General features: G+C 43.6%; 2 protein-coding genes across 8 annotated transcripts in view; both read right to left on the reverse strand.

Moving 5' to 3' along the window:
• PHYH (phytanoyl-CoA 2-hydroxylase) overlaps nt 1-3,548 on the reverse strand; it is an 8,801-nt gene extending 5,253 nt beyond the window's left edge. The window contains exons 1-2 of the mRNA XM_034644134.1: nt 3,154-3,548; nt 1,094-1,152 (exon numbers count right to left, since the gene is read on the reverse strand). Coding sequence (XP_034500025.1) covers nt 1,094-1,152; nt 3,154-3,228 — 134 coding nt within the window. The 5' untranslated portion in view covers nt 3,229-3,548. The remainder of the gene's footprint in view (nt 1-1,093; nt 1,153-3,153) is intronic.
• A 10,198-nt stretch (nt 3,549-13,746) lies between these two features.
• The window catches only part of SEPHS1 (selenophosphate synthetase 1), a 31,885-nt gene continuing 22,475 nt past the window's right edge, over nt 13,747-23,156 (reverse strand). For 3 of the 7 annotated variants that reach the window (XM_011232821.3, XM_011232820.3, XM_034643834.1), the window contains 3 exons: nt 17,457-17,669; nt 15,524-15,693; nt 13,747-14,148 (listed from right to left, as the gene is read on the reverse strand). In XM_011232821.3, the coding sequence (XP_011231123.1) occupies nt 14,095-14,148; nt 15,524-15,693; nt 17,457-17,669 (437 nt within the window). In that variant the 3' untranslated portion in view covers nt 13,747-14,094. Of the gene's footprint in view, nt 14,184-14,608; nt 15,694-17,348; nt 17,670-23,156 lie in introns of those variants that run through there. The other 4 variants (XM_034643833.1, XM_011232823.3, XM_011232822.3 and 1 more) reach the window with 3 other exon arrangements.

Genomic DNA, 23,156 nt, shown 5'->3' on the forward strand with positions numbered 1-23,156 from the left:
CCTGCTTGTGTTCCCTCTCTCGCTGGCTGTCTCTATCTCTGTCGAATAAATAAATAAAAAATCTTTAAAAAATAAAAATAAAAAATAAATAAATTCCTTTTATTTCTCTGACTTTCAAATTTGTTCTGTAATGACTATGTATGTTTTTTCAGGTGGGAAACAAATTCAATGGATTTTATATTTTAAATTGTCTAGATCATACGTTCTCAGAAGAAATCAAAGTGACAAAATCCAAATAAGTACATGGCATATGCAGAAACTCAGATCACCTCATCCATTCTTCTAGATTAGAAATGTGGCGGGGCGCCTGGGTGGCACAGCGGTTAAGCATCTGCCTTCGGCTCAGGGCGTGATCCCGGCGTTATGGGATCGAGCCCCACATCAGGCTCCTCTGCTGGGAGCCTCCTTCTTCCTCTCCCACTCCCCCTGCTTGTGTTCCCTCTCTCGCTGGCTGTCTCTGTCTCTGTCAAATAAATAAATAAAATCTTAAAAAAAAAAGAAAAGATATGTGGCTCTATGAGAATATTCCATGGAGATCAATGTCTTCCCCTACAAGGTAATTTAAATTAACCAAAGATACTAGCTCACATAGCAGTAGGACCACAAACTACAGGCTAACTTAAATGAGGTATAACATGCCTGAATCTGAAAAATCAGATTATATGCTTCTGAATTTTAAAATACATATAAAAATTAAAGTCAAGGTCTTCAAAATTTTCCCTAGTTCTAATTAGAACAAGTTCTGGCAACACACAATCTGTATAATGAATTTTTTTTTAAATGTATTTATTCTATGTAGAGATAGGGAGAGACAGCAAGCACGGGCAGGGGCAGGAGCAGAGGGAGAGGGAGAGGGAGAAGCAGACTCCCTGCTGAGTACAGAGCCCGATCCAGGGCTGCATATCACGACCCATGAGATCATGACCTGAGCCAAAATCAAGAATCGGACCCTTAACCGACTAAGCCGCCCAGGCGCCTCTATGTAATAAATTTTCACCAGACAACATGAGATGTTGTATTTTATATCATAATTACCACTAGGAAAAGCTTTATATACACTGTATGATTAAAAATGACAATTCGATCTACTTACTGGAATTGTGGAGTCTGGAAACTGTTAGGAGAAACAGCCCCTGAAGTCGGGTGAGCTACCTAGGATGTGAATTAAGGCAAATAAAATGAAATTCAGGAGTCTGCCTTTTCTAGAAACAACAGTCTGCCCTGGATTAGCTCTCATCAGGGAAGACTGGGTTACATACATAGCTGCTTACATCATTTCATTTCATCAAGCCCTGAGGAGGGGCCAGAAGTCCCAAGACCTGTATCACCATTCCTGCTGCCCAGAGCAGGAGACCTAGACTCATTGTGCTCGGTAACTGGGTCCACGGTCACCCAACAGAAAATGCCTCAGCCCAGACTTGACCCATACTCCTTACCTCATAACTTCCACCGGTTTATTCCACATGACTATTCCTTCCACTAAACTGCTGAACAAACAAAAATCGTAAGGTTCAAATCTAGAAATAAGGAGAAATGCACTCTTCCAAAGAGGTATTGAATTTAGTGGGAGTCCAGTCCACAATAAGAGAAACTGTTTGGCTCGTTATTCCTTAAAAAACAACAACAAAACACAAGTCTGTTAAAATAATCAGTGTGATCCACATAGTTGAGTATAATTTTAAATATCTTAAAGAGCTGGAAACTCTAGAAATTCTTTCTAGTTTTCTACCCAGGGAACCACAGATCATTTACTTAGCATTTCCTTCTTCTTTTTCTTTTAATTTTTTTCATTGTCTCTTTAGCTCAAGGAGCGACTGTCACAATGTCACTACTCATAAACATGTTATTTTTGTCCCTTCTTTATATAACTGGGGACACTATAATCCTCTGTTCTCCATGAGGCCGAGAGGTTAATGACCTTTGCCAGCTACTAGCAAGATGTGGTGGACAGAATGCAATATTTCAGTCCCAATTTCTTCTCCCTTCCATTGTGGATTTTGGTGGTGGTCATCGCTTTCCTCAGAGAGTTTTTTTAATGATGTGGAACTATATGTGCATACTATATAATGTTAGTGAAATGAAAAAATGGAATCAAAAAGCTGTACACCCGGGATGGGCGTAATTATGGAAATACATAGAAAAGAAACACACCAAAAAGTTAGCTGATACTGATCCACGGCGAGTGGTGGAATTATAGGTCATATTTGTCTTCTTCCGGATGCATCTCTGAATTTAAAACATGCATTGTACTTGATGCTTGAAAACCCCTGCCTTGAGCCAGAACCCACGTCTCTTTAGAACCACTTAAGGCTGGGAAGAAACTGCCACAGGATTTCCAGGATTCTGTTTCAGCCCCAACCACACACACATTCACCGACCATCTCAGCAGAGCCGTCCAATACCAGAGCCCCTGCCCACGTCTGTCTCTTTAAATTGAAGAGAATGAAAATGAAAACGGCCCATAGCCATATTTCAAGTGCTCAATGGCCACATGGGGCTCGTAGCCATGGACTTGGACAGTGCTGGTAGAGAACATCTCCACCTGGCAGAAAAAAAAGAGAGGCTAGCGCTCTTCTAGCAAACACAGATGAAAAAAAATAAGCTCTCACCTCAACACTATCACAGCAAGAACCAGCGGGATCTGAATATAAAAAAAAGAAAAATGAGAATTTTTTTTTAAGTAGGCTCACTGTCCAGCCCCGCCAGAGTGCACTGCTGCCTGCCTACCTGCCGGCTCGCCCGCCTGCTCGCCTGCTTGCCCACCTCCTCGCCTGCCTGCAACGCCTTGCTCCAGGCAGCTCTGCGCCCCTGCTTGCGGTGCGACTGTCCTTCGCATGTCTGGGGCTCTGGGCGGTCGGGTCCCGCTCGGCCAAGCGCAGAAAATGCCAACGTAGCTGAGAGCAGGCCCCTCAGTAAGGACTAACACATCCCCTAGCAAACCAGGGAAACAGGCCCCCAGAAGGCCCTGAATAGCCCCTGCTCCCTGTCCACCCACTCCCTCCCCTCGCTGCCATAGGCGCCCTGAGCAGCTCTGACCAGCCCAGGGACGGGGACGCGGTGCGGAGGAAGGGGAAGAGCCAGCTGGGTGGCTGGGCGCTGAGCCCTGGAGGCCACCACGCTTGCAGCCCGAGCCCCGCGCAGCCCAAAGGATACGGCGGCCCCTGCCGAGCGCTGGCCGAGGTGTCCCAGCAGGATGCGCAGGCGGGCGCCAGCACGGGACTGGTTCATGATTCGGTCGAGGAGACAGAGGGCTAGGCCTCGGTCCTGTCTCTGGGCGGCGGGCGGGGCGAGGAGCAGAGGCTTCCCTGGCGGAGAACGCGGAACTCTTTGGTTTCCGGGTTGTGCGGAGATGCCTGGAGCTTCCCGGGTCCACGCGCTGGGCGACTTTACTGTGCGGACTGCCTGCGGGCACACGCAGCTCCTGAGTGATCACAGAGATCCTCCCTGCGGCCTGCAGCAGGGAAACTGCTTTGGAAGGGTTTAGTAACCCGATTCAGGTCGCCCAATGAGAAGTGAGCCAAAACAAGACCCACATTCCCAATCGCCTAGTTTCAGTTGTTTATTCCACGTGACTGTGCCTGCCTCTCTGAGGCTGAAGTAACAAGTCAGATGTTCAGCCCTAGAAGTAACCTGCTGTTCAATAGTGGCGTTTAATCTATTGGGAATCCAGTCTGAAATATTAGAAATATACTGGCTGTTCCTTAATAATAATTTTAAAAAGATACATGAAATAAATGACTCCCTGAAACAGGTCGATCCACGCAGTCTAGTATTATTTTAAATTTCCTAAAGAACTAGAAATTCCTTTTCTTCCTTTATTTCTTTTAAAGTTTATTTACGCAATCTCTACACCCAATGTGAGGGTCAAATTCAGGAGCAGCACATCAAGAGTCACACATTCCACCCACTGAGCCAGCCAGGTGCTTGCCCTTTCCTTCTTCCTCCCTCTCTCCCTCCCCCACTTTTTTTGTTTGTTTTCTTTTTCTTTCTTTCTTTCTTTCCTTTTTTCTTTCTTTCTTTCTTTCTTTCATTTCTTCTTTCTTTCAACATTTCAATTACTTTGGGGACAAGTATACAGGATGACTCCACCACCATCGAGGTCATAACCATCCATCACCTCTCAAAGTTCCCTCCCACACTCTTTTTCCTCATTATTTTTTGTGTACGTGCTAAGAACACAACATAAGATCTACTCTCTTAGCAAAGTTCAGTAGATAATGCAGCATTGTTAGCTATGGACACTATGCTGCATGGTCGATCCCTGGAACTACGTACCTAACATAACTGAAACTCTGTAGCCTTAAACCGTCCTCTCTCCATTCTCCCCTCCCTTAACCCCTGGTAACCACCATTCTCTCTGTTTCTATGAGTTTGACTCTTAAATCCTCCTGTAAGTGGTAGCAGGTAGTATTGGTCCTGTCACTGGCTTATTTCACTTACCATTGTGCCCTGAAGCTGCATCCCTGTTGTCACACATGGCAGGATCTCCTTCCTTATTAGGATTGAATCATATTCCACTGTGTGTGTCTACCCTATTTTCTTCATCCTAAGTCTGACAGACACTTAGGTCGCTGCCAGATGTTGGGTCTTGTGAAAAGTGTTGCAGTGAACCTAGGAGTGCAGATATCTCTTTGAGATCTAATTTCAATTCTTTGGCTGTATACCTGGGATTGGGATTGCCGGATCGTAGGGTAGTTCTATTTTTAATTTTTGGAGGACCTTCCATACTGTTTTCCATAATGGCTGTATAGAAATTCTTTCTAGAATGTCTTTTCCATCCATCTCTGCAGGTAATTGACATAGCATCTCGCTGTTTCTTTTCTCTCCCTCATTTTTCTCATTGTTTTTTTGTCCTAAAGGGTTACTTCCAGAATGTCTCACCTCATAAACATGTTATCGTTTCTTCTTTTTTTAAAAGGTTTTATTTATTTGAGAGAGCAGGGGGAGGGGCAGAAGAGGGATAAGCAGACTCTGTGCTGAGTGTTGAGCTCGAGGCAGGGCTCGATCTCGCAACCTTAAGATCACAACCTGAGCTGAAATCAAGAGTCAGAAGTTTCACCCACTGAGCCAGCTGGGCGCCCCTAAACATGTTATCATTTCTTAAGGGATGTCTTTATGTAATGTGGTTAAACTGCCATACTCGAGGAGAAAAGCAAGGCCAGGACTCCGAATTTAGTTTATTAGCTGCTGCCTATTTCCTCTGAGGCAGGGTGGAGAATTGTCAGTGTCCAGAGCAAGGCTTGCCCTTTAGCCTTCATCTTTGGGTTCTCTACCCTTTTTCCATGATTCCTTCTTGCCCAGACTCTCAGATTTTTTTAGGTAGACAGAAATGTCCTGGGCCTTTCCTCATTAGCTCTTAACCTTACCGCCCACAAATTGAACATCACATGGCTGGAACCTGATCCTGAACTCGTTGACTGGATTGCCAGGGGTTTTTAGGAGAGGCACTTATGTTTATCATAGTTAAAAATGAAGTATCTGGCCTTTGGCAGGTACAGGAAAGAGAATCTTCATCTTTCTGCTTCTGAGAGAAAGGGCTCCTGGACTGGGCATGGGTGAGTAAGTGAATCCTTACTGCCCTCGCCTGGTGGAAAGTGGCCACTGGTAGGAAGAGGCAAATGGAAATTAAGTTCAGGCTAACCCAGATTATTTAAAGGTCAAGACCTTTACCCACACAGGTCCTGAAAGTTATTGACTTTCCTGACCAATGGGAAAGACAGTGTGATGAGACTACCTACACCTGTAGTTTTAATGTTCCCCCAAATACCTTGTTTTACAAATGTGTGAAAATCCTCACCCGCTCTACTGTGAGCTGGTTAAAGTGGATGGTTGTTGAAAGAGACGATGGACATCTTTGAATGTTTCCAGTTATTATCTGCCTTTTTAAAATTAGGGGATGCTGGGGCGCCTGGGTGGCTCAGTCGTTAAGCCTCTGCCTTCGGCTCAGGGTGTGATCACCTGGGGTCCTGGGATCGAGCCCCGCATTGGGCGCCCTGATCCGCTGGGACCCTGCTTCTTCCTCTCCCACTCCTCCTGTTTGTGTTCCCTCTCTTGCTGGCGCTCTCTCTCTGTCAAATAAAGTCTTTTAAAAAAAATAAAATTAAAAAAAAATTAGAGGATGCTGGGTTTAAAATGTCTCATTGAAGATCCCATGGGGAATTAAAACAATTTCTCTGTAGGTAATTTGATGAATGTTACTAGTTTTTAAAAACAGTGATTTGGATTATTTGGAAATTCCCTAAGTAGGCATCTTTAATAACTGTGTTATTAAAATAAAAATATTTGAGAACGATTGAAATGGAACACTAATGGAACATAAACATTATCACAAGAATGATCATTTCTTTCTCCTTCAGCATTTGGTATTTATTCATTTCTTATTAAAGTTGAAATTTTGAAGATTACTTCAAAAGTAACCTTAAAGATAAATGCTGAAACACAATGATTTTCAAAACCATCTGATGAATAGTTCTCCCCAGATGTGTAAGAAGTTAAATAAAATGATTTTTTAACAACAGTCATATTTAAGCAACTAAGAAAAAAGATAGTATGACCTAAGAACCTTGAATTACATTGTTCAAGAGTTGTGCACACTTAAGACAATTTTTTTTTAAGATTTTATTTTTAAGTAATCTCTACACCCAGTTCGGGGCTCGAACTCACAGCCCTGAGACCAAACTTTGCAGGCTTCACCAACTGAGTCACCCAAGCACTCCAAAACTACTTAATTATATGAAGGAGAAATTGCAATCAGTCCCTGACTCAAAATGCCATTTCTTCCTGAGAAGAAGAGACGATCGTAGCCAGGTCATTTAGTAGCAAGTTTTAAAGTTGGTCAGACTCATTCGTGCACCAAACAGAAGCCCGCATGTTGACCGTCTACCTGCAGCTCTGCCCATCCCAGGCTTTCTCGGCTACTGTGGGGCAGTTCAGCGCTGCCAGCAAAAGCCAGCCCTCCCCTTGCGCAGTAATCCCTATCTCCTGCTTGACTAATCCAGAACCTTGTTCAAGCGATTCTTCTCTTCTTCTCCACCATGTTGGATCTCCCCCCACCATCAGCATAGAAGCCTGCTGCTAGCTCCCCATCTTACGAGAGCTCCCCACTGATTCTACTTCCTCAAGCTCCCACTCACACATCTCTCCATTCTTTCTGCAGTAAAACTTAAAAAAATTGTATAAATTCCCTGTCTCCAGTTTTTCTCCTCTCATTTTTCTTTGGAAGCCGATCCATCTTTTACCCTCCCCATTCCACCGCAACTGCTGGCCAAAGTTGACCAGTAATCACCATGTGGCACATCCAAAGGTCAATTCTCATTTTGAAGCTTATTAGACCCCAAGCATCATGGGACCCGGGGAAACACGGACACAACTTCCCTCCCTGCTCCTTCTCAGCCTCCTTTGTGGGTGGGTCTCCCTCATGCCCCAGGCTCCTTTGACATCTCTTTTCTATACACATGGGTTTCCCCAGTAATCTCCGTCTCGTGACTTTAATTTCCTTCTGTAAACTGACAACCCCCAAATTTATATCTCTGGCCTGGACTCTCCTGTGAATTCCAGACTCTGTGTATCCAACTGCCTGCTTCCCCATCATTGCCAGGATTTTTTTTTTTTTAAAGATTTTATTTATTTATTTGACAGAGATAGAGACAGCCAGCGAGAGAGGGAACACAAGCAGGGGGAGTGGGAGAGGAAGAAGCAGGCTCATAGCAGAGGAGCCCGATGTGGGGCTCGAACCCATAACGCCGGGATCACGCCCTGAGCTGAAGGCAGACGCTTAACCGCTGTGCCACCCAGGCGCCCCATTGCCAGGATTTCTAATAGACATCTCAAAACAGAATTCCTAAACTTCTCCCCTCAAAAATCATGCCCTCCCCCACCAAAAAAAGAAAAAAAAATGTATGTTTATGTCCTAACTCCTGGAAAGGGTGAAAGTGACCTTACTTGGAAAAAGGGTGTTTGCAGATATGATTAAGGATCTGAAGCTGAGTTCATCCTAGATTATTTGGGTGAGTCCTAAAACCCAAGAAAAATCTCTCCACGTGCCTGACCTCTCACTACCCCCACTCCCATCCTGTTGGGCACCACTGATCTCTGGTATTTTGTGACGAAGATGGGCTAGGGAGGAAAGAAACAAAAAATCACACACACATACACACGCACACACTCCACTCATTTCCATTCCTTTAGACCTGAGTTGTAATTTCAGAATCTGTCATGGTCTTCTCACATGAAAATAATTTAAGAAAAACAGGATAAAGGAACTCTATTTCTAAGAGCACAAGTATAATTAAGCTATGTGCTGTAGTTCTAAGACAAGCTTTCTATAAATCATTTCACACAGAGAGACACAAGCGTATTTTCTCCAAGCCTGTTTCTGATATCAGCCGTAATTAACACTAGTCTGAGGAACTGACAGTGTGTGGGGTGCAGAGATTTGTAATCTTTCAGCACGAACTTGAAACTCAAAGAGACATATGTATCAATCCAGCAGAAGATGAAAGGATAAAATTATCGCTTATAAAATTGTTTGGGTTGAGAAATGTCAAGAGGACTGGGGTAAATTACCTAGCATGAAATGAGGAAAAATCAACCGACAAACCTTTGCACACTTCTTGAGCACCTCACCTGTGCAGGGCTGTATGCACAGTACAGTGAGAAATAGGGGACAGCAGCTCTTCCTGTGAGCAAAGCTTTCACAACCTCGTTGCGGAGAAAGGCAGCAAGAACCTAGTAAGGGCGGACAAGCCACAGGAGGAATTTCTCCACAGGGAGTGTGTGCAGCCAGAGGAGAGGGAGAGAGGCTGCAAGGAGACGCTGCTGGGGGAAAGTGGGGTTTCGGTCGTGATGCCAAATTACCCAAGAATGGGCAAATGGGCAAATTTCAGACTTCCATGGCCCCTTTGTGTATATTCCATCTTGGCATTTGTCATTTTCATATATATATTTATTATATTTATTGTAATAAATATATATGTTTAGGGGCACCTGGGTGGCTCAGTCAGTTAAGCGTCTGCCTTCAACTCAGGTCATGATCCTGGGGTCCTAAGATCCAGCCCCACATTGGGCTCCCTGCTCAGCGGAAAGCCTGCTTCTCCCTCTCCCTCTGCTCCTACCCCCTGCTCGTGCTTACTCTCTCTCTCTTAAATAAATAAAATCAGGGAAAGATACCTGAGAGGATGTGTCATGTCCAGAATTGCCCTGCTGTTTGATGATTCAAATATTTGGGGGATTGGATGTTTCTCTAAACTACTGCTAGCTTTCCTGGTACTAGGTACAGGGAAGCAAATTATACCAGTCTGCCGGCAGCCCCAGGGTACAGGGCTTGGCAGCAGGAGCTTGTGAGATCTTCCTCTCTGCTGGCCCCACTCCGCAGGGCCATGTAAGCAATTCTTGTGACTAGATTTAAAAAGTATACTGTTTGGGGCGCCTGGATGGTTCAGTCAGTTAAGCGTCTGCCTTCGGCTCAGGGCATGATCCCAGGGTCCTGGGATTGAGTCCCACATCAGGCTCCTTGCTCACCCGGGAGCCTGCTTGGCCTTCGGCCTACTGCTCCCCCTGCTTGTGCTCTCTCATTCTGTCTCTGACAAATAAATAAAATCTATGAAAAAATAAAAATAATAAAAAGTACAGTGTTTGAGCCACCACTTGTGTCCTCGAACAGAAATGAACACTGGCAGACAGCTCTGGAGGGCTGTATAAATAGCTACTTGTATTCCTATTTCTTTTAAGCTTTTATTATTCACTTGTCAGAGAGAGTGAGGGAGAGAGAGAGAGAGGGAGAGGGAGGGAGAGAGAGAGCCCACAAGCAGGGGTAGTGGCAGACAGAGGGAGAAGCAGACTCCCCGCTGAGCGCAGACCAGACTCAGGGCTCTGTTTCATGACCCTGAGATCAGGAGCTAAGCCAAACTCTTAGACGCCCACCCGCCTGAGCCACCCAGGTGTCCCTATGCCGATTTTTTAGACACTCCACCCCTCATTTGCTATTTCTCTTAGTTTTGCTCACCTCAATTATTTTACACTCTGCAAGTTCTCTTGTACTATACAATGTGCCATGGAAATGCCATGGTTAAAATCAAGGCCCTCTGATCACCTGAAATCATCTCATCGTCTGGGGACGTTCCCCACCTGCCACTTGACAGCGTCACAATGTCTGAAATTTATTTTTGAGAGCGGCTCTCACAAACAAAACACCACAGGAATGTTTATTTGTATGCATGTCTGTGTGCATACGTTCTGCACAGAGAGAAAGTGGGTGTGGTAAAATATCAGCGACAACATTTCTAGAGGTATCCGTTGTACTATTTTGGTAATTTTTGTTTAAACTTGTTCAAAATAATAAGTTGGGGAACAGAAATAAATGTCACCTGGATTTTAAGCACCCCACAAACTCACTGTAAGTGGATTTACTAGACCAGTCTGACTCGCTAAGCTGGGTGATGGCTATTTAATTTTACAGCTTTCAATTTTTTTAAAAATGTATTCATCTGTTAGAGAGCGAGAGGGAGAGAGAGAGAGCTCTCGTGCACCTGTGCAGGAGAGTGAGGGGAGGGGCAGAGGGAGAGAATCCAAACAGACATCCCGCCAAGTGCTGAGCCGAATGTGGGACTTGATCCCATGACCCTGAGATCACAACCTGAACGGAAACCNGAAAGGAAACGAAGAGTCCGATGCCCAACCGATGGAGCCCCTTTACTTCTAACTTTTAAAAATGTCCAGGTTAATGGTTTTATTCTAATACTTGAGAAATCCTTTACAGATGCATCTGATTCCTTTGTGTTATTTCTTAATGTGCTAGAAATAGAATCTAGCTTTTTACTTAAAACCTAAAAACAGGACTTCATGGATGGACCTAGAGGGTATTCTGCTAAGTCAGAGAAAGCCATACCTTATGGTTTCACTTGTACGTGTAATCTATTTTTTTATATGTGGAATCTAAAAAACAAACAAAAAGCAGAAACAGACTCATAAATACAGAGAAATAAAGTTGCTAGAGGGGAGACTGGTTGGGGGATGGGCAAAGTGGGTGAAGGACAAGCATCCGGGGATGGAAAAGGTAAGATACAGGGAGGACTGGAACAGCAGAGGGAATATAGTCATTATTGTAATAGTGGTGACACATGGTAGCTATACATGCAGGGAGCACAGCAAGAGCACAGTACCTTCGACTACTAAAATTTTTTCATTATTCAAAACGGACCAAAGCAGGGCCATATTCTAGAAACCACTTTACGATTCTCCTCTAACAACTAGGCAAAATACAAGACTTGATAATTAACTTACCGTTTCATAAACTTCTAGGTGCTGCTTGTGCCGAGATTCTTGAAATACAGAGGACAAAATACGTTGGCTATTCCGCAAATAGATCACTAGCATGGTGAATTTTCTTCCCTTCCACAAAGTTTTGTCAGGCTTCATTATATGCCGTCCTCCCAAGCTTGAAATGCCCTCCAGAGGTAACAGGACTGGGAAGGACAATCAGAAACCACTGGCAACACCCACTGTGTATCCAGAGTTGGAGATCAAATATCGAAGAACTTAAAAATAGGAAAAATAGGAAATACAGGAAACCCAACAGAGGACACATCCGAGAGCTACTCACCCAATGTCCACTGACCTACCCAAAGCCACTGGCAGGCTTGGATTCCGCAACTCTGGAGCAAGTCTAGACATCACGAGCACCCTGTCTCACTGATGGTCTCACTTGATGAAGGCCAAGTGAGACCACGGTTCACTTGGTTGGGCCATGTTTAGGTTCAAGACACAGAGACTCAACCAGAGGCAAAATGCTGCCCATGCCCCACTTTTTTTTTTTTTTTTAAGATTTTATTATTTATTTGAGAGATAGAGACAGCTAGCAAGAGAGGGAACACAAGCAGGGGGAGTGGGAGAGGAAGAAGCAGGCTCATAGCCGACGAGCCTGATGTGGGGCTCGATCCCATAACGCCGGGATCACGCCCTGAGCCGAAGGCAGACGCCCAACCGCTGTGCCACCCAGGCGCCCCCCATGCCCCACTTTTAAGAATTGTTTTTTGACTCTGTTGGTTTTCCTTGTGCACCCTTGTAGGTTCAAAAATTGCATTGCTCATCTGCAGACTTTTAATGACAAAAGGTACAAATTACTGTTGAAAGTAAATTTTATTATCTATACTACCAATACCTCATCTAGAGAAAAAGGGAGCTCTGACCATGGGAAAGAAGCTCAAGGAGGTAGGTAGACAGAAATCTAGATCTCTATGTACACACTCATGCACACAAGACCGTTAAGTATCTGAAACATCTTTATCTATGCAGCTTTATTACTTCTGAAAATAAAAGTATAGCAGTAGTACTATCGTATAGCTATTCTGGTCTCAGTCTATACAAGACTGTGAAACTTAGAATTCAGATTTAACTCTTTTAGAGGCAATGCTAAATTCAGACTGAAACTGCTGGCTCAAACATCTGAAATCAGAACAACTTGAACACTCGCATTTATTCATCATAAGGCATGCAGAACGTGGGCGACCACAGTGTACTAAGTTATTTAAAAAATATTTGGGCAAAAGTACATACTGTTTACACAATATTTCAGTTTCTCTTCCTGGAAAGAATTACTGGACAGTCAATATTTCCACTCAGCCTGTGCAAATAACAAGCTAAGCTTTGAAAGTCCCTGGTTCATCACTGCTATGGCCCGAAGGATCACGGACCTCACCGGGCCCCAGCCTTTTCAGGGTGTATGCAAAAATCTGGTGCATTTTAACAAGCTGTATTTTTGGATGCAACTACATCATAGGATTTAAAGAAAATAAATCACTCTACCAAGAACAATGTGAAATTTTAAAGTGCTACCAGGAAGCCAAATAATTATTAAGTACTCACCAAATTTTAAGACATCCTACACAGATTTTGCAAAGAAGTCAAATATGCAGTCACTTGATTCTTCAAGGAACTTTCAAAATGCGTGGGTTTTGTGTGTGTGTGTTTTGCTGGNTAAAGTGCTACCAGGAAGCCAAATAATTATTAAGTACTCACCAAATTTTAAGACATCCTACACAGATTTTGCTAAGAAGTCAAATATGCAGTCACTTGATTCTTCAAGAACTTTCAAAATGCGTGGGTTTTGTGTGTGTGTGTTTTGCTGGGCCCAGATGTCAATCAACAGAATGGTCAATTTTTGAAAGAACAATTCCAAAAGTGTACCGTGAGAGCAACTCCATTGTCCTGCCGTCCTTCGCCTCTCCTGGCTCTCGGCGCCGTCCTTACATCTGTGGTCCTAACTTCAGTGCACCCGGCCACGTGGGGTGCGCGTTAAAGACAGATTCCCTAGACCACCTAGACCACCAGAACTNACATCTGTGGTCCTAACTTCAGTGCACCCGGCCACGTGGGGTGCGCGTTAAAGACAGATTCCCTAGACCACCAGAACCTGGACTCTGTGCAGGACCTGAGAATGTGCCTGTGACAAGCCCCCCCCAACAAGGTGATCCTAATGCAGGTGATCTGGAATGCTCTCTGGGAAACCCCCCTTTAAAGATCCGTTCTTCCCCCTTGGGATCACATGAATTACTCAGGCCTCTATGTACCCACCATCTTATAAATATGAATCTTCACCAAGATGGTTTCCTCGGGTGCATAATCCACTTAGCTCCGTTCTTCTCAGTAGGCCTGCCACCGAGGAAATCACCAGCATTCAAGACATGATCAATGTTAAAAAGAATTCAGAGTTAGGCATCACTAGTGGGGGGGAAAAAAAAAGCCCAACAGTACGTTCACCTTACTCAGAGGTTTCCAACACATTTTATTTTGTAGACCACTGGTCTGTAGCTTTTGAGGACCAACATCTGTATAAATCCCTAGAAAACGTCCAGCGAATGTCAGTTCCAAAGCAGCCTTTTGGGTTCCGCACACCGTACTTATGGCTTGAGTTCCAGCTACACTTGCAAAAAGGCTGCCCTCTAGTTCCTGATGGAGGGCGCATCCAAAGGAAAGCCTCTCTGGGGGCGTCCTCTCCGGAGGGATGGCTTCCTTTGGCATGAAGAGGATCTGTCGTCACGGCTTTGGGGCCCGTAAGCAGGAGGCATCAGAGACTCGCAGGGCTGGCTGCTGCTTCTCTCAGGCGGACACTCGAGGAGTCAGCGAGCTGGTGCTTAATGACCGCGATCCCTCCTTATGGTTTAGTGGGTTAAAATAGAAGGAAGCCTCTGTTTTTAAGTAACACAGATAAACACCTTTTTAGATCACCTATTTGTTCTAGGACTACAAAATTTAATTCAAGAAAATATAGGTCCCATGAAAGACTTAAAAGTTTTATAAAACTAAAATCTAGTTTTTCCCAATAAATTGTACTTTTTGCCAAAACCCTCCCAACGCTTCTAAAATGATACTAAAGGGGGCATCTGATTATACAAGAGCAATAAAAAAAATTAAATATTTATTTGAACAACGAGTTTCAGTTCGAGCTGCGACGTTGGCAATGCAGATTTTTAACACAGATCACAAAAAGCGTGCACAAAAAAGTCCTGGCCCCAAGGACAAAATAATGATAAGAATTCGGCTAAAGAACGGCTGAGTTTAGGAAAACAACAGGCCTGAAATCACTATACGAAATATAAAATGTAGTAACCACTACCATCCACAGAACAGTCTTTATTATTGATTATATTTCAAAAGTATTTGTGTAGCTCATGGTAGATTGAGTTGTAAATGAGTATTATACATGAACCCCCTTCCGGAAGGCCAATTCCTTGTTGCACTAGAGAGTATCTAATTACATTGCAAAAAGGATCCTTGCTTGCTGTCCATAAAGAAAACAGTTAATGATATTACTGTAAATATTAGGAAGGCTACAAAAAAAGAAAGTTAATTTCTTTTTTTGTCTTCAAAGTGCTTTCCATGCAGAGTTAAGCACTTGCCTTGTTGAACTCAATGAACTACTGGGGAAATGTCCTGGGTCAAAAGAGATGCTCTTGAATGAGAAGACTGGGCTTTACAAAGCAAGGACTGGAAGGAACCATGCAACCCTCTCGCTCCTGGGATACCACTGTGTCACTTACCAATTCCATCTTTCCAGAATACCATCCAAGACACTTACAAAAGACCAGACCGATAATGATAAATACGCACAAAATGAAAAGACACCAACTGCTATCTGACACCACAACGGGTATGTCTGTGCTACGGGAAAGCACCTTTAAAAAGAGCCTATGCGGCAAGAGATAAGTGTCTAAAGATTCAAAATGAATCAACAGTATTGGATAACAATATAATTCTCAACTCAGAAGCTGCCTCAAGATTAGGTGCATCTTCAGTTAATGTAACAGGAAAAAAAGGCAATGGATTTTATTTTATTAATTGCATCCACTCACAAATCGACCTAAGGTCACCAGATGTGTAGACACAATGAGATTTTTGTGGTCGTTTAGAGTCTTTAATTGAAATGATGAAAAAGGAAATAGATCTGTTTAAAAACAAAACCAAATTGCTACTTGGGTTGAGATTAAGAGGTGGCCCCCGGGGTGGGGTTCACGTTCTGAGTGGCCACCTGCGGTGCGACTTCGATGATCCGGGGCTTGTCTATGATTCTGGCCGTGCGGTTGCCCTTCTCCACGATCCCAATAATCCATGCTTGGTGGCCTTCCCCGTATTTGGGAGACTTGATCTCTGCACAGAACCGGGCGGCTTGCTCTCGTGGTAAACAGATTAGGAGGCCTCCTGGCAAAGGGAAAAAGAGAGAGAAAGGATCATCGTCCACTGGGATGCCCTGCTGGTAGTTTCTCGGCCACTGGCTTTCCAGGGCATGTCCACCCAGACGGCCGTCCGGCCACCAACCCGTTTCTGTCTCTAAGTGAGCTACCCTCTCCAGGCAACTGACTTCCCGCAGACCACAAGGCAGAGCAACGCGTGGGTTCTCGGTGCACAACGAATCTTCAACTGTGAAAATGACCTAGTGTGAATCACCGAACACCATGGAGTGAGGGGTTTGATGGCTCAGTAACATATGTCATAGTTACTTTCCTCTTCCCACACGGAGAGAAGTATTTAAAACCAAAAGAGAACTTTTCCTTTTTGACTTGATTTTCTACGTGGATTCCTCCCTTTATAAAAAAAGACTTTCTGTATTTTTTCCTTTTAACTTAAAAGTTAAGATCATGAAGAGGTGTATGCCTCAAAGTATCGAGATCCTGTCATCTTCAAAACAGAAGCAGCATAAATATGTTACGAAAGCCTTCATCACGATGTTGGTAGCTGGGACAGAAAATTTTATATATTTGTAAGTGGAAATGATACAATCAGGAAAAAATATCTATCTATACTTTTAACAAAGAGTAAAAACTTCTCATTTTTGAGTAAAGGAAACAGATGGAACTTGATGGAACACTTATTCCAGGTCCACCAGGTGGCGGGCACTGTTCTAGGCCGAAGCGGCACCAAGAGTTCAGTCGCCCACTTGGAACTTTCTTACTAGAAAATGGGTTTTGGTTTGTTGTTTTTTTAAGGACAGGAAACTGAAGGGTCCTCTACAGAGGTCTTGGGAAGCCTAGGGAAGAACCGCAGGCCCTTCTATAGAGCTGGCAGGTGGGCAGGGCTTTGCGGTCCTCGCCTCCGGCTGCACCCCCAGAAGCCCACTGAGGCACTGCTACAATTCCTGCACCCAGGCCCACCCCAGACTGCTGCAGTCAGGTTTCCTGGGGGGTCAGGTGGAGGCATTGGTATTTTTATTTATTTTTATTTTTAAAGATTTTCTTTCTTTCTTTGAGAGAGAGAGAATGAGAGAATGAGAACATGAGGGGGGGAGGGTCAGAGGGAGAAGCAGACTCCCTGCTGAGCATGGAGCCCGATGCAGGACTCGATCCTGGGAATCCAGGATCATGACCTGAGCCGAAGGCAGCTGCTTAACCAACTGAGGCACCCAGGTGCCCTGCACTGGTATTTTTAAATCCCCAGATGATTTCGCTCTTTTGCACGGGTAGAGAAACTACAAAGTTAGAAAGAAAAGAGAAATAAGAAAAACTGGAAAGAACTGGACTATACCCGGGGTGAAACACAAGAGTGCAGGTAAGGGGCACTGTGGAGACATCTCATTCTTAAAATAGCAATTTTGGACATTTTCTTCAAGGAAAAAATATAGCATCTTCAATGTAACCTACAGGGATCACAGTTCATTCAAATGGTAAGTTTCCCATGAAAGTCGAGGAAGGACTCACTTTCCCATATTCTCCCTCCCTCCTGTCCTATCACCAAACAGAAACACTGCATTTCAAGCCAATGGATCACACACAGACGGGCAAGAGTTGGATGACCTGTCGCACCCGGGGGAGCTGAGGACATTCATGCTAAGAAGGCCAAGGTTATATGCCAGCACTGACCTCACACACAGTGGGGTCGTGCTCATGTACTTGGCTTCTTCCTTGTCAGGGGACTTTCCGTTAGCCTCGCTAGTTTAATCCTCAGATCTGGGCCCAGGATCCTTGTACCTGATGTCTCCGGGCAGGTCCCGTGCATGAGGCCAAACATGTTTCCACAGGCCTTGCTCACAGCAGCCATCTTGGCCAGGACAGGAAGGTTGTGGATCACGAAAGACACCTCGTTCCTCTGCTGCTTGGCCAGGTTCTGTGCGTGACCCAAAATTCCAAAGCCCGTGATGTCCGTGGCGGCGTGGGCATTGAATGTGTGCATGAGCCCCGCAGCTAAGAGAACACAAAGGAGCCATTTATTATCTGGTGACATAAATGAAGATGGAGAAAAAAGCCACCTTTCCTCAACTCAAAATTTTAAATACTCTTGGATCTCAAAATTCCTAATTTGTCAGGGAGGTGGCACATTGGACTAATGAAAATGTAATTTCTAAAAAAAAAAAAAAAAAAACAAAACCCAAAAAACCCACACATACAAAACAACAAAAACCAGAGTGAATTTTTGAAAGCTGATTTTTTTTAAAGGTTTTATTTATTTGAGATAGAGCGAGAGTGAGAGACATTGAAAGAGAACACGAGCATGGGGAGAGGGAGAGGGAGAAGCAGGCTCCCCACTGAGCAGGGAGCCTGATAAGGGGCTCGATCCCAGGACCCTGAGATCATGACCTGAGCCAAAGGCAGACGCTTAACCCACTGAGCCACACACACGCCCCTGAAAGCATTATTTCTTATTCCTCTTGAACCATTTAAAACTCTCAGTAGCTTCAATCAACAGTAATTTTCCAGCTAACTAAAAAAAAAAAAAAAAAAAATCTGTCCAGAAGAATCAGATCTAACCCGTCCTAAAATCAAAGAACAAGAATTTTTAAGACAGACCTAAATTCAAAGCACTCTTACTACAAGTGATTACCTAAAAGGTTAATTTTCTAATTGAAAAAATAGCTCTCAAAATAGTATTAGGTTTAAAGAAAACTGAGCAGGAAGTACAGGAGGTCCCGTTTAGTCCCCTCGCCCCTTCCAGCATTAGCGCGCTACCTTTGTTACAAGTGATGAGCCATTACTGATGCATTATTATTAAGTCAAGTTCATAGTTTACACAGGCGCTCACTCTTGATGTTGTACAGTCTCTGGGCGTTGACAAATGTATGACATGTATCCATCGTTAGAGTACCTACAGACTATTTGTCTATTTATGCCCTAAAAATCCTGTGCTCCACCTATTCATCCCACCCCTCTCCCCAACTCCTGGCAACCACTGATCTCTTGACTGCCTCCATGGTATTGCCTTTTCCAGAACGTCAGAATTGGAATCGTAGAGTATTTGCTCTTTTCAGATTGGCTTCTTCCACTCAGAAATATGCTTGTAAGTTTCCTCCATGTCTTTTATGGCTTGATAGCTCATTTCTTTTTAGAACTGAGTAATGTTCCATTGTCTGGACGGACCAGTTTATGCATCCATTCACCTACTGAAGGACTTCTTGGCTGCTTCCGAGTCTTGGCAAATATGAATAAAGCTGCGACAAACATCCGTGTGCAGGTTTTTGGGTGGACAGCAGTTTCAGTTTGGTTTGGTAAATATCAAGGGGCACGACTCTTGGATCATATTAGTGTATCGTATTACTGTGTGTGTTATAAGGACTTTGTCCCCGTCTGTGGCTGGTCTCTTCAATCTCAGTGTCTTTCATGGAGCAGAAGTTTCTTATAAAGCCCGAACTGTCAATTTTTTCTTTAATGGATCGTGCTGTCAGTGCTGTATCTACAGTCATCACCAAGGTCCCCTACGTTTTCTCCTGGGTGCCTTGTAGGAATTCAACATTTAGGTTTATGATCCATTTTGAGTTAATTTTTATGAGACGTGTTAAGGTCTGTGTCTGGATGTGAACTTCTGCCTGTGAATGTCCAGTTGTTCCTGAGCTATCTGTTGAAAGGATGATCCTTTCTCCATTGAACTGTCTTTCCTCCTTTGTCAAAGATCAAACTATATTTATGCGGGTCCATTTCTGGGCTGTTACTCTGCTCCACTGCTGATCAACACCACACTGTGGCGACGACTATCGTTTACACTGTCTTGAAACCGGGTGGTGTCAGCCCTCCAGCTGCTCTTCTTCAACACTGTGTTGGCTGTTCTGGGTCTTCCGCTTCTGCGTATAAACTCAATCAGGATGTCAATATTCACAAAATAACTGGCTAGGATTCTGAGTGGGACTGCACTGCATCCATACATCAAGTTGGGAAGAAGTGACATCTTGACAACATTGAGTCTTTCTATCCCTGTACCTGGAATACTTCTCCATTATTTACATCTTCTTTGACTTCTGTCATCAGTTTTATAGTTTTCCTCATATGGAGCATGCATATACTTTGTTAGATTCATACTGAAGTATTTCATTTTGGGGGGAGTAACTGAAAGCCTAATTTTTAAAAAATTAAATACCTCTTTCTCATGAAATGAAACACACCCTATGTTTACAGAAGTACCCTGGAGAGAATGTGTATTTTTTGGTAAATTTTCTTTTTGTAGGCCAACATCTCTTACTTAAGTGCATTCTCAACCCAGAGGTGGACAGAAGAATTGACATTTCTGGTCCACTATGGTGGTTAAGCAACCAGACATCCCATTCTATTAACACATCTGCCCCCAGGACAGTGGGGGGCAGCCGACATTTAATAGAAGCCAAGACCTGCACTTCAGAAGCTCTTCCCAGTGCCATCTTGGGTGAGCTTAGAGGACCAGAAGATACAAGAGGATACACCGAATCCTGGTCAGTAATAGGGACTCCATTTTTAGGTATCAATCACCACTTCGTCCCTTCATAGGGAATTACTGTCACTAATTTTCCTACAGAAATGTTAATGAAACGCAGAGCAGAGAAGAGCAGTCCACTACAACCAACTCCGGTGTGCCCGACAAAACCCAGCTTCAACCACTACCACCCTCCCACTAGGGTCTCTTCTACTCCAGCCTACTTGTTGGCGGATGGGGTGGGGTGGGACACTTCAAAGCAAACCCTAGTCCCGCTACCTCACCTGTAAATAGATATGTAACTCTTAAAGATAAAAATAACTTGTTAACCACAATACCACTGTCATTCTAATACAATCAATATTGTATATAACATCTCTCTTAAACCTCTGAATTTTTAAGTTTCCCCTTTTTCTCCTCCATGCCCTCTGTCTGCTGTTCACGCAGTCACCGGTTCTGTAGAAGCGCGTGCGTTCTGGCTCTGGCTGTCTTCCCTGAGGTGACAGGTCCTACCACCTTACACACGGCCCATCCTGGCACACAGGTCCAAGGCTTGATGAGATGGAGTCAGTGCTTCACTGGCGGGGCTCAGGGGCCCTTATCACCTCCACCTGAACCTTTCACCTGACGGTTTTAGCTGCTGGTGCTTGTTCTTGAGGTTCCTTAAATCAAGGGGGCAGCAAAAGTGGCAAGTGTGGGATTCAATCATTCTTCCTGTGTTTGTTAGAAGTGACTCTTCTAATGAATTTAAAAGACAATTATCTGGATTTCCCGAAATACAGTCCATACAAGAAAGGTGAAATGTGTGACTGATTCCTTTATTTTCAGAATGCGTTGGTGCTCTAGCAACTTCCAAAGGTGGCCCAAAATGTTAATTATCGTGATGGTCTCACTGGTGTTTAGACAACTTGCTAGGCTTCAGCTGGCTTCAGTCACTCTTCTTGAAGTTCACATTGCCCCCTCCCCGTTTGACTGCTGGGGGCCTCCTCAAGTTCCGGTGCAGCGACATGACCCCATTGGGTGCAGCGACATGACCCCATTGGGTGACGCCTCCATTACTTTCAGGCACAGGGGCTCCCAGGCTTATCTTCTGTACTTCCTTTCCCAGAGTTGGAATCAGCCATTTCCCCAAGGAGTCCTGGCATTTTTTCGTGGGAAATGTTAATTTTCAGATCAGAATCTGGATACTAGGAGTTCATTACTACGGGGTTATCACTGCTTCTAGGCCTTTTCAATAGGCTCGGAAATAAACATATTTAGGGGGGAAAAGTCCTGAGCTCATACTGATAATTCCAAAGTAAAGATTACAGTCATTAACTTAGCTTATTCGGTCTTACTTCTTTGTATTCTTGAAATCTTTGTTCCAAACTGTATTAACTTATTTGCTTTATCATATTACCCCAACATTCTCACAAAGAGAAGCCCACTGAATACAATGAGATATCTTTGTGGCTTTTTGTCCGGAGGATACACACTGAAAATACCAGGCTCAAAGTGATTTGAAATAATTCTTCCCCATGTAGTTCTGCCACTAACTTGATATATGTTAGGCAGCTTTTTAAAAAATTTGGTTTAGAATTGTAAGCAATGTTGTTTTTTATATAATTTTTGAACCATAGAAAACATTCATTTCGAAGGCAAACTTCAGAGAGATCTACCTCCTCCCTAATTCCCTCTTAGATGGAACTATTTTTATTAGTGATTTATTTTTCCATTGTTCCTTTTTCAAAGTATAAAATACTGATTATTCGCATATGAACACAAAATGTAGCACACCACATTCGTGCTTCTGTCCCTTTCTTGTTTGATCGTATCTTAGAGCATCCAGGAATAAAGATCTCGCACTCCTTTCAATGGCTGGACAGTATTCCACTGTGTGCACGTAGACTGGACAAGTCTGTAAGCTACTGTGGGCATGTGGATTGTTTCCCTCTTTTCAACTATAATCAGTGCTTCAATGCAGTCTTACAGACATACCGTTTCATATTTTGGCCACTGCAGCTTTGAGGCAGTCGCAGAAGTGGGACTGCTAGGTCAAAATACGTGTACACAGAATTTTGGTAGAGAAGATCACATACACCTCCATAAGCTTCTGCCACATTGTCACTACCAGCAGTGTACAAAGAGTTAAGGATGGGCAATCTTAGATGCTCAAATACAAGGAAACTGAAAATTCATACAAATAAAAATTAATCCATTACAAATCCCTTTCTTACTGTTAAACGACTTCACTGAAGAACCAGAAAAGGGAAAAAGACTCCTTGTACAGTTTCAGTGGCACAGGAATAGAGAGGGAAAGCCTTGGTGGTCAGTGATGAGAGCATCTGAAGACCAAAAATTAAATAATTACAATTTCACTTTGGAATACAGCCAAAGAAATATTCCTGGAAGGCAGAAAACTATGGAGAAATCTGATCCCCCCAAAACTTTTCAGGAGCAGGCAAAAGGTAAATCAATCATGGTGTATCTCTCTGGTGGACCACCCAGGCATTAACAATTATGTGTTCTAGGGATATATATAATGTGAAAAAAAGAATTCAGTAATGTTAAGTGAATAAAAGCAGATTTCAAATACAAGTAAAATGTATGGTAACCACTAGTTGAAAACATGAACAAGAGAACAATAAAGCAATTAAGCCACCAACCAACTTCAGGAAAAAATCCTGGAAGAAAACATAAATATACTACGACAGAAGTTGTTTTGGGTGGTGAGACGATGGATAAAGTTTCTTCTCTCCTTTTTTTCATTTCCTAAGAACTTCTATAATCAGCGTGTCATATTTTTATAGTAAAAAATATATATAAAATAAATGGGATGAGAAAACATATTACAGAAATTTTTTGAATGTAGCCGATCATTGTACGCCATGGTGTGTGGGCCCCTGGGAGACAGTGAGCGCCGTCCAGAAAAGCCACGGCAGCCCTGACCTCTTACACGTTGTATACCAGAAGCCCCGGCCTAGAAAATGCTCAGCAGGAACCCGAATGCCCACTAGCAGTAGACCACACAAGTCAGT

The sequence above is a fragment of the Ailuropoda melanoleuca genome, chromosome 15 (assembly GCF_002007445.2).
Source record: "Ailuropoda melanoleuca isolate Jingjing chromosome 15, ASM200744v2, whole genome shotgun sequence".
Lineage (NCBI taxonomy): Eukaryota > Metazoa > Chordata > Mammalia > Carnivora > Ursidae > Ailuropoda > Ailuropoda melanoleuca.